This window comes from Polistes dominula, unplaced genomic scaffold (assembly GCF_049000335.1).
Source record: "Polistes dominula isolate Pdom_NZ unplaced genomic scaffold, Pdom_raw_medaka contig_24, whole genome shotgun sequence".
NCBI lineage: Eukaryota > Metazoa > Arthropoda > Insecta > Hymenoptera > Vespidae > Polistes > Polistes dominula.
The window spans coordinates 7064739-7082623 of NW_028301150.1; the positions used below are offsets into that span (position 1 = coordinate 7064739).

General features: G+C 27.5%; 1 protein-coding gene across 2 annotated transcripts in view; it reads left to right on the forward strand.

The window, feature by feature from the left end:
* LOC107066628 (ADAM metallopeptidase with thrombospondin type 1 motif A) overlaps positions 1–17885 on the forward strand; it is a 101007-nt gene that overhangs the window by 78909 nt on the left and 4213 nt on the right. For both annotated transcript variants that reach the window (XM_015321437.2, XM_089177817.1), the window contains 21 exons: positions 5602–5816; positions 6540–6692; positions 6790–6939; positions 8271–8425; positions 8678–9011; positions 9119–9207; positions 10216–10563; positions 11122–11288; positions 11695–11954; positions 12083–12461; positions 12617–12784; positions 13004–13144; positions 14527–14649; positions 14890–15060; positions 15186–15410; positions 15533–15733; positions 15967–16155; positions 16320–16639; positions 16880–17016; positions 17140–17333; positions 17448–17569. In XM_015321437.2, coding sequence (XP_015176923.1) covers positions 5602–5816; positions 6540–6692; positions 6790–6939; positions 8271–8425; positions 8678–9011; positions 9119–9207; positions 10216–10563; positions 11122–11288; positions 11695–11954; positions 12083–12461; positions 12617–12784; positions 13004–13144; positions 14527–14649; positions 14890–15060; positions 15186–15410; positions 15533–15733; positions 15967–16155; positions 16320–16639; positions 16880–17016; positions 17140–17333; positions 17448–17537 — 4209 coding nt within the window. In that variant the 3' untranslated portion in view covers positions 17538–17569. The remainder of the gene's footprint in view (positions 1–5601; positions 5817–6539; positions 6693–6789; positions 6940–8270; positions 8426–8677; positions 9012–9118; positions 9208–10215; positions 10564–11121; positions 11289–11694; positions 11955–12082; positions 12462–12616; positions 12785–13003; positions 13145–14526; positions 14650–14889; positions 15061–15185; positions 15411–15532; positions 15734–15966; positions 16156–16319; positions 16640–16879; positions 17017–17139; positions 17334–17447; positions 17570–17885) is intronic.

Below are 17885 nucleotides of genomic sequence, written 5' to 3' on the forward strand. Positions count from 1 at the left end.
ATATAAATCGAGTATTAAGTCATATTGAGAGAGAAAATTAAAGATATTTAAATTGAAAAAAAATCGACATATTATATTAAAAAAATTTCTAGAAGATTTTTTGATAAGATTTTAATGATACATTCGATGATACGGGTCATCCTAGAAATGACAATTGGATTTTTTTTTAATTTTTTTCTTCTGCTTCTTCTTTTTTTTCTTATATAACAACACATGGATAGTAATATTATTATTTTTTTTTTAATAAATTTTAATTTCTACAACAAGGGAGTTTATAATACCTTCTTACGATGTTTTTACAATTTTTTTTCTTTCTTTTTTTTTAACTTTCTCATTCTCCTTGTTTTCTCGTTAAAAGCACGCAAAGATGAAGACATATAGACATATATATGTATATATATACACGCGTGACGATTAAAAAATTCTTTTAAACGTCGCGTGCCATATTTCATCAAGATCTTTCTTCTCATGTCGTATATCATTTGAAAGAGAAAAATAAAAAACAGTAAAGGTTGAGAAGAAGAAAAAAGAAAAGAAAAAGAAGAGAAAAATAAATTAATAATAAATATATGTAAAAAAAAAGATCCTAATGCTCGTTTTGAGATAAGAAAATTATCTATATCTATATATGTAAATACGAATATTCTATTAACCAAAATAATTGATAAATAAATCTCGTTCGCATTGAGTTTAATAGATAGTAAATGACACTTATAGAACGATACATTAAATGCATTATAAACTCTTCTCCCTTCACTTTCTTTTCTATATATGTTATCAGCAATTAGGATGAAAAATAGTATTAAAAATAAAAAATAACGAACTAGTTATTTGACGTTAATGACGGACTAATTAAGAACATTTATTATCCAATAAATAAATAAATAAATAAAGATAGGAAACAAAAAAGTTAAAATATATTTTTATCATATTTTTCATCTTGTTTTTACTAAATTACTACTAACTGCAGTAGAGTTTCTTTTTACTTGTTTTTACTGACTAACAAAATTTTTTTTCTTAAAGTTATCTAATTTATTATTATTACTATTATCATTATCATATACATGAACTATCATATCCTAGGCGCCGCTTTCAAAAGTAGAGTAACAGGCGTGACTCTTGTGTCGACTATGGAAAAATTACGTGTACGTTGGATCGGTTCGTATAAGATAAACCTACTTACTACTTACTTGGCTTCGATACACATCCTACGCGTGATCTAGTTTGTACAAAACGATTAGGTTTAATCCCGATCATTATATTTTCTATCGTCTAATAATAATATAATAAAAAAAAATAAAAACAAACAAATAAAGCAAAACTACTTATTGTTTCATGAAAATTGTAATATAATAACAAAAATAATATAATATTATACAATATTATTTTTTTATAATTATATGATATATAATAATAATATAATATATCATATAATTATAAAATTTATCGATAACAGTACGAGCGATTAGACCAATACATATCGTTAATGTAATGTAACGTGTAAAAGTAGCAATTACATTTTATTTAAAAAAATTAAAAAGATAAAATATAACAACATTTCCTGTCTAATGAAAATTATCAACTATATATACATACTTATATATAAAATTGAAATAACTATAAACCGAATTGGTGAAAGTTTCTACGACCGATGATTTATAGTCTTTTCGATACAAATTTATACTTTCCAACTGTTGTAACAAGGACGCATATACACACATGTATACGTGTGTTATCTCTCTCTCTCTCTCTCTCTCTGCCTTTTTTTTCTTTTTTTTCTATTATTATTTCTCTTTCTATGCTATCGTGTTTTATTTGCTATGGTACATCAAGGTAGTTAACGGCAGATAGTATTACACAGGTGTAAGAACACCGATAACAATGCCATCCCACACGACTCTCGAGTAAATACACCTCTTACGTAAAAACAGTAGTAACCACCCTTCCCTTTCCCCCCGATCATAACGTAGTATAGTTCTTTCTTCTCGCTCTTCTCTTTTTTTTATCACACTTTCATTTTTATCTCGATAGGGCAAATTATACAATGAAGGGAAAAATAAATTATTATATCACTCTTCTTCCTTCCTTCTTTTTTTTTCTTCTTTTATTTATTTTTTATTTTTATTTTTATTTTTTTTTTAATCATAGAAAACATATCCTCGTGAGAATAAAAAACAAAATTTATTATCTCAACATAGAAGTATTTAACCAGTTAAGCGTGTTTGACGACAATATCCGTCATGGAGATGCGGCAAAATTTTGTGTTATGACGTCTATATCCTCTATATATCATGCGTAAAAGTTTGTTACAATTTGATGTTTAAATTGTAATTTTGGCGAAAACTAAATTATATTCGTAAATTTTAATATGTTTAAAATGTTTAGAGGTCAAAAAAAAGTCAAGAATAAATTTTTAACTTCTATAAGTATTCGATTTTTTCTCTAATTTTTTCGATTATGTATAAATATATGTTCATATTAAGAAACTGTGTGTACATTACTAACAAAATTGTTCATTTTCTAAAATAAAGTCGTCTTTTTATCACAATATTTTAACAGCGCCACTTACTCTGTGTTTGACGACTATATCCGTCATCGCTTGATTATCGCAACACACACCGGAGCGCACTCTGCGCACAGATCGCCACACTTAACTGGTTAATAATCGTAGTACAACCAAAATACCCCTCTCCCACCCTCATTTACTTTTCGTCATTTCATTTTTTTTATTTTTTTTGTTCGTTAAACTATTTCGTAGTGTTTCTTGGATGTTTTTTCTTACTTTCTTTCTTTCTTTTCTTATTATTTTTCTTATCATTACAAAAAGTTTAATAACGATTATTAAACTTAATTAATCTAATTGAAAAACAAAAAAAAAGAGCAATATTTTCTGACAACAAATATTTCCTATTTCTTTTTCTCCCTAACCTCCTCTCTCCCTCCCTTCTTATTTTTTTATTATTTGTGTTGAAATATATACATATATATATATATATATATAGCAAATACACTTTTTTTTTCTAAAAGCACGAATAAAACAAATAATAAAATTCGTGTTTTAAAACATTAACAATGTGATGTAATACAAAAAAAACTTTTTTTTGATAAATATTAAAAACGAATGAAAATTAACTAAACGATGAGCTAGAGTAAAATGAAATAGGTGAGGGAGGAAGATAGGTACATATTGATTAGATTTGGATTTGGATTTTGATTAAAGAAGAAGAAGAAGAAATCGAGCTTATCAATATTAAAATCAACGATTAAGAAAGAAGATTGAATCATCCAAGACGAGTGCGTGGGCTTGCAAATACTTATTAGTCGTTGTCGTCGTCGTCGTGAAAGCGAAGCTTGACTTGGATTCGTGGGATGTTGTATTCGTTGCATCCTGATCTTTCTAAAGAGGTGCGGTTTCGCGTGGTCTCGCGTAGGATATTATTTGTACACACACAAACATATACACATATATATTTAAATATATTACAAACGATGCTAATAATTGCAATGACAGGATTCCGTCATATTTACAAATTAATTCCTTTTAATATACATTAAAATAATAAAATAATAATAATAATAATAATAATAACAACAAAATAATAATAAAATAATACTAATAACAAAATAATAATAAAATAATGGTTTGTTAATAGATATGACCCAAATCGAAAATAATTCTTCGAAGAAAAAAAAGGAAAATAAAAAAAATTAATGGAAAAAAAAGAAAAAAACGCGCTAATGACAACACGTTTAATAATTCACCTATAAACGCGGTAAAACGGGGGGCTGAGGGAAAGGGTGGGGTCATTTATCCTAGATTAAATATGGTATACGAATATATATATGGAGATCGATAATAAATAAAAGTTGATTTATCCTTATTTTGAAGAACAGTGAATCGATTTGTAGTATGGTATGGTATTAGTATTAGTATAGCAATGACAGAAACGATTAATAATGATTGTTACAACAGTTAGTTGATAGTGGTTAGTAGTTACATATTAGCAGTTTCTCTCATGTCAGTGTTTCGTCAGAGTCCGTCGAACGTGACCAAGTTGTCCAACGAGATTTCTCATGAAAAGGGAAGAGGAGGGGATTGGTGGGGAAAGAAGAAAAAACAACGGACAAAATATGGATCAATCGATCAACCGATCGATCAGTTCTTTTTTTCTTTTGATCTTTATACTTTTTCCACTTTTTTCGAAATTAAAACAGGTAAATGATAATAAGTGTCCTTGTGGTGTAATCTATTGGTATAACTGTATGTGTATGTGTATAATATGTATAATGAAAGGGTTATCCTACTTTTATAGGAACGATTAGGTATGAATTTACGGTTGTTGAGAAGATGATGATGAAAGTTTTTTTTTTTCCTTATGGTTAATATACGCAAATATTTATACATTATATTAACCATCTGCATTTTTGCATAGAAATAATATCTTTACGATAAGCGTTGAAACGTGTTTTTATGGCAATCCTTATTCATATTTATCCTATTTTGATTATTCGTCCATTTGTTACTTTTTTTCTTCTTATTGTAAATGACGATAATTTGTAAATGAATTATTGATGGAGGTCAATGTATTTAAAAATTGAGACAAACCTAATAAGATAATTAATGGGATGATATTAGAAAGTTTTGATACAATAATTCTTCATAAAAAATAAAAAATAATTTATTAACATAAATATATATATATATACATTTAATAGTAATATATATATATTAGGGTCAAAAAAATGACTTATTTTTTTTTTTCAAGTGCCACGCAAAAATGGGTTCCTAGACACCTTAAAAGAATTCTCACCCAATATGAGGTCTTAATTTTAATAGGAAGATCCTTCGCATCGCAGTTTTTTATTTTTTTTTCAGTCCAATAGATTAAAATTCATACCTCATTATTTATTGATTGTACAGAAAAATGTTCTAGACGAATTTCGTAGGAAATTTAATGCTCTACAAAAAAGATATCTTAGGTTTTGGCGATTAAATTAATTGTTCAAAAGATATTCAGATACAAAAATCAGTACGCATGAAAGTTTGATGATGAATATCTTTTGAACGCTTAATTTAATCGCCAAAACATAAGACACCATTTTTATAGAGCAGTTAATTTCCTACAAAAATTTGTATTGCGCATCTTATTATAGTCATTTATTGTCAAGTTATAAAATTCATAAACAAAAATGAAATTTGTCTAAAAATCATCAAATTTAAATCTTCAATATCATTTAAATGGTGAGGTTTACGGAAAAAATACAAGATACCTTTTTTGTAGAGCATTAAATTTCCTACAAAATTTGTCTAGAACATTTTTCTGTACAATCAATAAATAATGAGGTATGAATTTTATTCTATTAGACTGAAAAAAAAATAAAAAACTGCGATGCGGAGGATCTTTCTATTAAAATAAATTTGGCCCACCCTAATATATATATATATCAAGGCTGTTAATATGTTAACAATAATTATTTAAAACTGTTATATATGTTAACAAAGTTAAAACTACTTTAATCTACTTATTACAATTATATACACACACATATATACAAAATATTATTTGAATTTTATTTTTCATTAATTTTTATTCCGTTCAGGTTTCCCGAATTTACAAGGACCGATCAATTGGAAATCCTGTTAGCATATTCGTAACAAAAATTGTACACGCTGACAAAGTGTTTGGAAAAAGTTATGACGATAACTACGAGGTAACTGCTATTGACATGTTGAATCAATTTTGTCGTTGGCAAAAAATTAACAATCCTGATGAACCATCACCAGAACATCACGATGTGGCATTACTTCTTACCAGGTTTGTTAAAATACAGATTCACATAAATTATCAAAAGTATTCCTAAATGATTTCTTTTCTCAAGCCTCCCTTTTAGATCATTTTTATATTATTTTTTTTTAAATCAAACCTAATATATAATAAAATATTATGACATTAATTAAATTCGTATATTTAGATAAAGTTTATATCCTAATCTCGATATTATTTCAAATTATTTCTTCTAGTATTATAAACTTATAAACTTCTTACTTCTGATAAGTGATGTCAATACAATATTGTCAAACTTTCTTGGTCTACCACGACGTGCTAATAAATTCAGAACTTTCAAATTTTCATTCTCATTCATTGATGTCTTATACACAATTTGATACGGTTCATTCTGACAAACCACTTCTTAACATATTTCTAACCAGTTTATTGATTCACCGTTAGAATTATATACTCTTTTAAAAATTGCTCTTTTTAATAATTTTGTTCATACAAAGTCATTTTATTTACAATAAAGTTATTACTTATTCCGACACTTTTTGATAATATTATAATAATCTTTGGGGACAAACAGTAAATTATTTTTTTTTAATGACATTTCTACCACTCAAAAAATTACTATCATTATAAATAACCACAATCAACCGGGAAATCATAATTGACAAATTGACTTAGGCTACTTTGAAAATAAACTTTTTCATCACTTCATTAATCAACATTAATCAACATATATATATGTATATAAATTTTTAGACATAACCTGTGCCTTAATCCTGGAGGAATACGTTGCGATACACTTGGTCTTGCTGAATTAGGCAAAATGTGTTCCCCAGATGCGTCCTGTGCAATAGTACAAGACAATGGTTTGGCTGCAGCATTTACCATAGCTCACGAAATCGGTCATGTGTAAGTTAAAACAAATAATACATTTTTAATTTATTTATTTATTATAATACTCAGCGGGATATAATTATTTTGATTTATAAATTTATTATTTAAACAGTTTAAACATGCCGCACGATGACGATTCCAAATGCGACGAATTTCGTAATCATTCGAGAGTACACAAAGTCATGTTCAGGATGTTAGACGATGAAACCTTTCCTTGGGAATGGTCTAGATGTTCACGTCATTATGTTACAGAATTTCTCGAGTAAGTAGAACACAACACAATACAACATATAGATTATCAAAATGGTCAAATAGATCGGTTCTATTTGAGGGTCACCCTGTATAATAATAATAATAATAATAATAATAATAATCAACGTGAAACGTGTTCACCCTCTTTGGAAAGTTCAACTTCTTTCTTGGACATTCGTCGTATACACAGTGTGACGATGATGACTCATTTATCGCTTAACTCAATAAGGAGACACTTTCTTGTTCTCTCTTATATACGAGAATTAAATAAAACCTAAGAGAATGATTTGTCTCTGCCAAAGATAATAATAATAATAATAATAATAATAATAATAATAATAATAATAATAATAATAATAATAATAATAATAATAACAATAATAATAATAATATTAATAGTAATAATAAAAAGAAAAAGGAACAAAAAAGAAGAAGAAAATGAAGATGATAAAGAAGAAGGGAATAACGAATCGACTCAATTTCAAAAATGTTACAGTAGTTACTGTCATCGTCTATTTGAATTGACCCAACGAGTTATTACACTTTCGTTCAATGTAAAGAATGTTTCATGAGTCCAATCATATTGGAATATATTTTCATAGTTGTTCTTATTTGTTTTTCTTTTTCTTTTTCTTTTTCTGAAAAAACATACTTACTTTTGTATTATGATATCATATGAAAAAAAAGAATAAATTTCAACTTCCAAGTTTCGTTTTTTTTCTGATATAAGAATAAATTGGACATACAAAAAATGTGTCGTTCAATCATCCATGTTTGCGTTGTTTCACGTTAAAAAACAAGATTTCTTCTAATAGAGAAATATATATATTTTCAAATTGTTGTGTCCAATCAATATAGGAATATTAAATTAAAAAAACATTAACGTTATTCGATTAAAGTGACACATTAATATATAAAAGATTTATTGTATTTATTGAAAGATAAAAAATTTATTTTTATAATAATAAAAAACACACACATTCGTAGAAAGGATGAATGAATTCAGTTCGGGTCCTGTGCTCACTGTATAAAGTGAGCCAGTGTTACAAGTTTTTCTCTCTCAAAGCAGAAGAGAAGAAGAAGCTTCCTTTGCTTCTCCCCGCTTAGGAATCCGGTTTCGCGAGATTCTAACTGAAGAAGTTCTTTTACCGATCACACAGGGTGTTGTTTCGTTTATTTCCAAAAGTTTAAACTTTAAATTATCATTAGTTAAGGATTGATTCAATACACGCGATATAATAATTAATTTTTCAATAGAAATTAAACGATATATAATACATATACTAAGTAAATAGTTATCTAATAAAAAATAAATAACATTTTTATTGAATTTGATAACAGAACGGATCGTGCCAACTGTCTATTGGATGAACCAAGCAAGAGTATACAAAAACCAGACGCAGCACGACTACCTGGAATTGATTATTCCCAAAACAAACAATGCGAATTAGTATTCGGTCTAGGATCGAAGATTTGCCATGACATGGTGAGTAATGGTAAGTCACAAACGTTCCTTCGAACGATTACAGAATAAGGAGTAAATTATTACGCATTTAATTAACACTTTTGTATCGAGAAATTAAAAGAAAAGAAAAAAAAAATAAGAAAAAGAAAAGAAGATGAAGAAGAAAAAAGTCAATAAATTATTAACAAATTTTAATTGGTGTTAGTTAATCGATATACGTAAGAAAAAGAAAAAAAAAACGAAAAAAGTAAATGAAACAATTGGTCGATTATCGGCCAGTCAGTGTGCAGGACACTATGGTGTACCGTTCCAATGTGGGACGACCTGTGTCACACAGAACACACACCCTGGGCAGATGGTACCAGCTGTGGCAGAGGAAAATGGTGTCAACGTGGTGAATGCGTATCTAAAATCGATTTAAATCCTATCGACGGAGAATGGGGTCCATGGGGTCCTTTCGGGGAATGTTCGCGCACCTGTAGCGGTGGAATTAAGAAAAGATATCGAGAATGTGATAATCCACCACCGCAAAATGGTGGAAATTATTGCGTAGGTGAACAAGTCAATTACGAAAGTTGTGCTACTAACGAATGTCCACCTGGTAGTCCAGATTTTAGGTATGAACACAAAAGAAATGATAATCGATTTTATATTTGTTCGAAATTATCTATAACTAATGTAAGAAATAAAATGTTTTTTATCGGAGCTGTTTTCGTTGTATTAGGGAACAACAGTGTCAGGAATACAACAACAACAATCTTAACATACCTAATCTAACGAGGGATGTAATTTGGCACGCAAAATACGCTCGGAGTGAGTCTAATTTTATATCTATACGATAATCTAGTAAAATTTTTAATATATAAAATAATACGCGCGACATTAACGAATTATTTTTGCGATAACTACTGCTTCATTCACATTTGCAATATTTTTTATATTTTTATGTATACTTATTTTATTTTTATTTTTTTAAATAGTGCGACATTACATTATCGCAAATGCTATTCTTGCTTTAATTTTTTATATTTCAAAACGTATGAAAAAAGCCTGTATATAGAATTACTATGAATGAAACTAAACGATAACTGAAAAACTTAACATTTGGCAGATAAGCTCTTATATGTTTATATATTACAAACCGTCAGATAAAGTAATTGCGTACAGATGGTAAAAGAAACTTTTGAAACAACTTAATATAGTGAGTAGATTGGGTGATATTATTATTATTATTATTATTATTATTATTATTATTATTATTATTATTATTATTATTATTATTATTATTATTAAACACATTTGGATTCAAACCAAAAAAAATATAAAATAAAAAATACCTTATTTTAATATCCGAAGTGGAAATAAATTTCGAAAATTCGTTAAATAATATCTTAAGATACGCAAGTGGTGCCACGAAATTATATCATCTATGTTCAAACAAAAATCACAAACTAACATTTGTATTAATCCAAATTAAATTAAGTTAATGAGGTAAATATTAAATTTGATAAAAGTATACTTATTTTTCTTAATGTTCATTAAAACATTACTACCGATACTTTTTTTTATATAATAATGATTAATAAATGTAAAAAAAAGATAAAAAAGTTTTTTTTCATATAAATAAATAGTTTTAAAATAATAATAATTAATGATTTTTGATTGTTAATAGATAATATAATGATCAATAACATCCTACTCGATCGCTTCTGCATGGCATGAATTCTGGTTGGTCATACATATATATGTATATATATATATATATATATCTCGTTGAATTTTATTTATAAAAGTATAAAATCGTTATAATTACATTTCTAGTACAACCGGAAGATCGTTGCAAATTGTACTGTCAAGTAGAAAGCAATCAGTATTACATGCTTCGCGATAAAGTGATCGACGGTACGCCCTGCGGACCGGACACGTTTCATCTCTGCGTGAACGGTCGTTGCAAACCCGCAGGATGCGATAACATTTTAGATTCGACAGCAGAACTCGACACATGTGGGGTATGCCGTGGTGACAATTCAACATGTCAGAGAATAAATGGTTCATACAATAAAACCGCATACGGATATAACAGAGTTACCAAAATACCTGCTGGAAGTAGCAACATCGACATCAGACAACATGGCTGGTTTAAATCTCATTATGATGATAATTACCTTGGTAAGATGACTGTATTATAATTAGGGGATTTATAATCAAATTATTTATAATATTTATTTAGATTTTTTTAATATTTAACAATTTATAATCATTATTTTTAAAACTGTTTCAAACCCTAAATTTATGTACATATGTATACAGCAAAAAGTACATTCAAAATCATATTTATCATTGATTGCAAGCTTGGAGTTACATTTTTTAAATTTATCAAATAATAATAAATATATATATATGAAAAACCGATCAAGTATTTGTACAATGCCAAAAGTTAATAAAGATGATTCTTTTGATTGTTATTATTATTTCTTTTTAATTTAAATTTAATAGAACAAATTTATTTTATACAAATAACTGTACTTATATACCAATGTATTTAGGAAAAATCAAAGCTTGCAATTTGTCCTTCAATATATCAAAGATAGTATCTTCCATCGTAAATCAATTAACATCAGTTTGATTACTTGTTTTTTTTTTGTAATGAAAATATTTGCTAAACTCTGATCTATATTATAATTTTATCTCAATAACCAATATAAATGATTGGAAATATATTTGTAGCTTTACGTCTTGGTGAACATGGAAAATATATACTAAATGGAAATTTCGTTATCATGCATAAAAAAGTTGTAGTATTTCCTGGTGTTACGATTGAATACAGTGGACCTAAATCCATCGTCGAAAGATTAAATAGTTCACGACCTATTAGTACGGATTTGATTTTAGAAGTAGGTAGTATTACTTCAAATGATTTAAATAATATTTCACAATGAATCTTTAATTCTAAAAAATAATATATTATTGATGGACGAGTAAAAGAATATAATAAATAATAATTATTAAATATTACATATATAAATTTTCTTATTATATATTGTTCACGTAAGAGTTGTAAACATATATGTATACGCATATATATCATAAGCAAAAAATACCAATTTAGTATATAGAATGAAACATTATATACAAAAGTTTAAACATCTTCGTTATAACACAATTAAATTTATAAAAATTTAAATTAAAAATCATTTCAACACAATTTTCCTAATTATACTCGCCCACCAAAAATATCATATAAAATAATAATAATAATAAAAAGTTGTTAATTATAAAATATTTCAATATAATTTATAGGTATTATCAGTTGAAATGTTACATCCGCCGCAGATTACGTATGAATATACCGTACCGAAAAAAATATTAAAAAGTTACAAATGGGTATTGCGAGAATGGTCAGAATGTAGTCGTGTGTGTCAAGGTACAAAATATCGTAAAGCTGAATGTAGAAGTACCGAAAACGAGGAAGTCGTAAATGACGATTATTGTCGTGCTGTTGATAATAGAATAAAACCAAGAGAAGAAAGTCAAATGTGTAATAATCATTGTATATTACAGTAAGTTATCATCATCGTCTCACGTAGAAAAATGAGAAAGATTATTTTCAACAAAAATTTTAAACTAAACAATTTTTTCTATTCTAAAATACAAAAAAGAAATAAATAAATAAAATTATTACTTTTAGATGGCAAATAACATCAGAATCTGAATGTTCGAGTCATTGTGGTCCAGGGACTCGCATAATTACAAGTAGATGCGAACAAATTTACTTATATAACAGTAACTTAGTACATTCGTTACCCGACCATTTGTGTTCTCATTTGAAAAGACCTAATGAATTGGAACCATGCGAAGGTCCGTGTAATGATGTTCATTGGAAATATAGCGAATGGGGTGCGTGCAGTGTAACGTGTGGAGGTGGTATTCAATATAGAATGGCAACGTGTGTTGATTCGAATGATAGACAAGTATTAAATGAAACTTGTGCTGGTCAAAAAAAGAGATTGAAAAATATCTGCGGTCAAGGAGCTTGTCCCAAGTTGATATTCGGTGAATGGAGCAAAGTAAGATTTTATGACAATTGCAATTTTTCTATCAATTTTTATATGTACAAATATATAATATTATTATATATTAATGTATATTTATTTTTTTTATGTTGCATTTAATTTTAATTTATATTCGATAAAATAATATATAAATATATTATTTATGATAGTGTTCGGTCAGCTGTGGCATTGGAGAACGTCATAGACTTTATTGGTGTCACGTAGAAAATCGTGTTGTTCAGGATAGCGATTGCAATGGCACATTACAACAATTTTCAATTAAAGAAATTTGCGATGCTGGGCCTTGTTACTCTTGGCAAGTTGCCGGTTGGAATCCGGTAAATTTTATATTATAATTATTATATCATATTATACAAAAACACTTATGGGTTAATCAATTGTCAATTGAAAAAATACAAACACACAGTACAGGATTCTATAATTTTGTGCATTCCATATCTTTACAAAAAAAAAAAAACTTAACAGACGTATTAATAACATTATTAATTGTATAAATAAATTATTATAAAATTTGATTTTTTATCATTTTTATTCAGTGTTCAGTAACATGTGGAGAAGGAGTGAAAACGAGAAAAGTTATTTGTAAAGGTACGGATGGTTCAATCGCTGACAAATGTTTACCATCGAATAAACCAGACAATTGGACTTCATGCGAATTACAACCATGTATTACAGGGGTAAAATCAATGAATTTTCTTATATACAGTTGCATGCAAAATTATCCGGCCAAACATAATTTTATCATTTAGTATGGTTTAAAAAATGCAGAATGAAAACTCAAACATATCATTGTAAAGCGTTATTATTATGCTTTCAAAATATGTAATTTAAAAATTGTTTATAACTATTAACAATTATTTGTTACAAATATGACAATTTCTGGTTTTTCATAAATATTCGGCCATGTTCTATAAAGGTATTATTAATCAAAATAGAATGTAATTTACTTCGCTAAGTTTACGTTATCAGTCGCGAATGTATGTAAATATTTAGTTCGTTGTCCTGTCTGTATTGTACGATCAGTAACACTTCATCAAAATGCCGAAACGCACGTCTTTAAACATTCGTAAATTAATTATTAAATTACACGATGAAGGAAAAGTCTCCCGTGAAATATCAACAATTTTCGGATGAAACTAATGTTAATGTGTTTGGAAACGATGGGAGGAGATATGTTCAACGACCAAAAAGGTACTAAATATGATTCAAGATATCAAATACCCACTGTAAAGCACGGTGGAAGTAGCATTATACTATGGGGTGCATTTTCTTGGAAAGGCGTTCTTATCAAACCCAATCTTTAAAATTGAAGACACAATGGACTCTATCAAATATAGAGATATCATATTATATGTAATGTAGCCTTATGCACGTTAAAACATGCCACCAGGATGGATATTTCAGCAGGATAATGATCTAAAACATCGATCAAAGCTCCTTCAACAGGTTTTTTCCCAGAAAAAAGTCCGAGTTTTAGAGTGGCCAAGTCAATCTCCGGACTTAAATCCCATAGAGCATTTATGGCAAGAGCTAAAACTAAAATTAGTGTCTAAAACATGTGCGAATAAAGCTGATTTGTGAAAAAAAGTTCAAGAAGAGTGGAAAAATATCTCTCAAGATAGAATCGTTAAACTAATTGAATCGATGCCTCACCGATGTGCTGCTGTGATAGCTGCAAATGCTATGGCCACCAAATATTGATGAAAAATTAACATTTATTTCTTATATTTATTTTTTATTACTACTTCTGATTATTTTTTCTTTAGTTTTTTGTATACATAGTGCGAAATTTGTGCTTGGCCAAATATTTATGAAAAACCAAAAATTGTTATTCTTGTTATAAATAATTATAAATTGTTATATATAATTTTCTAATTACATGATTTTATAACAAAATATAAATACTTTACGATGATATATTTGTATTTGCATTTTTCATCCTTTATATGTTACATAATCAAAAAATTATGTTTGGCCGGATAATTTTGCATGCAACTGCATATTATATTTCATATATTTTGCAAATTTAAAATCAATAATTGATTACGTGTTTATACAGACAAATCAAATAATATATTCTAATATACCACATGAAGAATCCTATCCTCAGGATAACGAAATAGATAGCAATGGTATTAGTTTCCATCCAGTTAACAAATGGATCACTGGATCATTTGGAAAGGTTTGTTCTACTTTTAATGATTATAATAAATCAAGAAAAAAAAATATATATATATATATATATATTTTGTATACGTAATTTTGATATTAGTACAATGAATGTTTTTTATATTTATGTATCTATATTTTTTTCTTCATTATAATAAATTTAACTATACTATAAAATAATATAGATACATTATATAATTAAAAATAAAATATATGAAAAAATGATATAACTTATGTTTTATAAATTATAAAGTGTTCGCAACCATGTAACGGTGGATTCAAGACAAGAACAGTCAAATGTATATCAATGGAAACAAACATGTACGTTAATGAAAATCTATGCAATCCCGATGATAAACCAAACAATACGATACCCTGCAATGATCATTTATGCCCGATTTGGAATACTGGAGATTGGAGTGAGGTATGTTGAACTAATTCAATCGAATTCGTTTGATAATTATTCTATAATTAAATACGGATAAATAGAGAAAATTGATGTAATTTTTGATGAGAATTTCATCTATATATACCAATTCGTTTACACAGTGTAGCGTTAAATGTGGTAATGGAATTCAACGTCGACAAGTACGATGTCAAAGTCCACGAGGTGGAGTTTTAAACGATAAAGAATGTTCAAGTGTTAGGAGACCTAAACCTAAAGATACCAAAAAATGTCATCAATCTTGTCGAACTACTAACAATCAAGGAAATCAGAATAATCATCATCCAAAAGTTATCATTCGTAGATGGAAAAAATCTGGTTGGTCTGCTGTAAGTATATCCTAAGTTCAAATCAACAAACAAACAAAAAACTAACTCAAATATTAGAAAATAGATTGAAAAAAAAAGAATGAGAGATTTTGTGGCTAAAAATTTTTCAAATATTTTTCTAGTGTTCGAAAACGTGCGGCGGTGGAATAAGAACACGAAGAATAGAATGCATGAGGAGCATAGGAAAGAATGGATTGGAAAAACCAGTGAACGAAGAAGAATGTACTAAATTGGCTGGCCTAAAAAAACCAAAAACTGAGAGGCAATGTCAACGTAAACCATGTAATTATGGTTACATTTGGCAAGAAGGACCTTGGTCGGAGGTATAATATCCTCCCCTGTCACGACAAAAGATACTACTATAACTATCATTATTTATCTTTTAAGTTCAAAACCCTTATAAAGAATGTTCATTTTTATTCTTCATTAAATTATATATTTAATTGTGTTTCCTATGTTTATTTTATTATGAAAGAAAAATGAATTGTTATTGAATATAATCGCGCATGATTAATCAACGATAAAACATAATAATAGTATTATATATTTTCTCAAGTGTTCGGCAGAATGTGGGGATGGAATTAAACGACGTAACGTAACATGCCATAAAGTTAATCGTTACGGTTGGACTGATCCAGAAATTACTAAAGGTTGTTCGATGAATAAAAGACTTCATACGAAAGAAACATGTAAATTGCGTGAATGTAATGATACATATATTTGGAAAACTAGCGATTGGAATAATGTACGTAAAATGAATTACTCTTACAATGAAATATTTATAAATATATAATATTTTTATTTAAGTATTAACAAAATAATAATAATAATAATAATAATAATAATAATAATAATATCGTTAATTAATAACTAATTAAAATAAAAATTATTTTATATAATTAATTACAGTGCACTCAATCGTGTGGTTTTAAAGGTAAACAAACACGTAAAGTTTTTTGCGTCGACAGAAATGGTAAACTGGCATCAAGTTGTCCATCAAGTTTAAAACCTAAAAATAAACGCAATTGTAATCAACGAAGATGTCTACCTTTAACTTGTGTCGAAGCAAAGAAACATTTCTCAACTACCAAGGATGGAGAATATTCTTTATTTATCGGAGGAAAATCAATGTCTATTTATTGTTACGAAATGTCGACATTCAAACCACGAGAATATTTAACATTACCGGCTGGTGATCAAGATAATTATGCTGAAATATATGACAAAAGGTACTATAAAAATAAATATATTAATATTTAATTTATTATATATTATAATAATACTAATAATAATTGATGTATAAAATAATTATCTGAGATAATAAAATTACTAATAAAATAGATTGTGAAAACAATAAGATTCAATACTTACTCGTTTCCACAAAAAAATAAAAATAAAATTTTCAAGTTTATTTTTATACATATATATGTGTATGTAAATAATGATCTTTCTAATTGTTTTAAAAATAGGTTACGATATTCAGAAACATGTCCTTACAATGGAGAAAGGAACGATAGTTGTGAATGTTTCACTTATGGAAGAACAATATCAGGTATAACGATGTTCAAAAGAGTTCGTTTGGATCCTATCAGATTATATATTATAGGTAAATAAAATTATTCTCTTATATTTTTTTTTCTTCAAATAATACATATAAACGTATTTCATTTATTTTTGCATGCTAAAAAATATTGATCATTAATTTTTCATTATTATTAATAATTAACAGCTGACGATTATACATTTTCTCGAACTAAAGGATTAAATCGAGTAGAATTTGGTAAAGCCGGGGATTGTTATAGTACTCGTTATTGTCCTCAAGGTCGTTTCAGCATTAATTTGAGTGGTACACATTTAAGCTTGGCACGAGAAGTTACTTGGACTAATTTAACGTCTAGTACTGTTCTCTCGATCAATAAAATAGTGAGCATTTCAAGATGAATTTATTTATTTTTTATAAATTTCCTTGTTTTATTTTTTTTTAAGTAGAGTTAGAATGAAAATAATATTAATAAACAAAAAATTTAATCGTTTTAGAATGATCAACAAGTTATTGGTAAATGTGGCGGTGATTGCGGATTTTGTATACCGAAGACAGGTCTGAAACTGGATGTTTTACCACCTTAACAGGCAAAATAACACTTCGTTTGATTATTCAGGTCTGTATTCTAATTATATATTTTCTATATATCATAATACATATATTAACCCTCTGCACTCCGCACGATTTTCAACGTTGGCTACCAGCTACTCCACGCTACTTCACGGCAGAAACGGTGCATTTACAAACCCTCGTATTATTTACTATAACTTTGGAACCAAGTACGGACTCAAATGATATTGGACTTATATAAATTGGCATCGAGAAAAATATTTTTTCAAAAAAAAATCCATATTTTATTTTTTATAATTTTGTAAGTATGATAAATAGTGTTTGAACGTTTTCCCATGGTTCTAATAAAAAAAAATGTATAA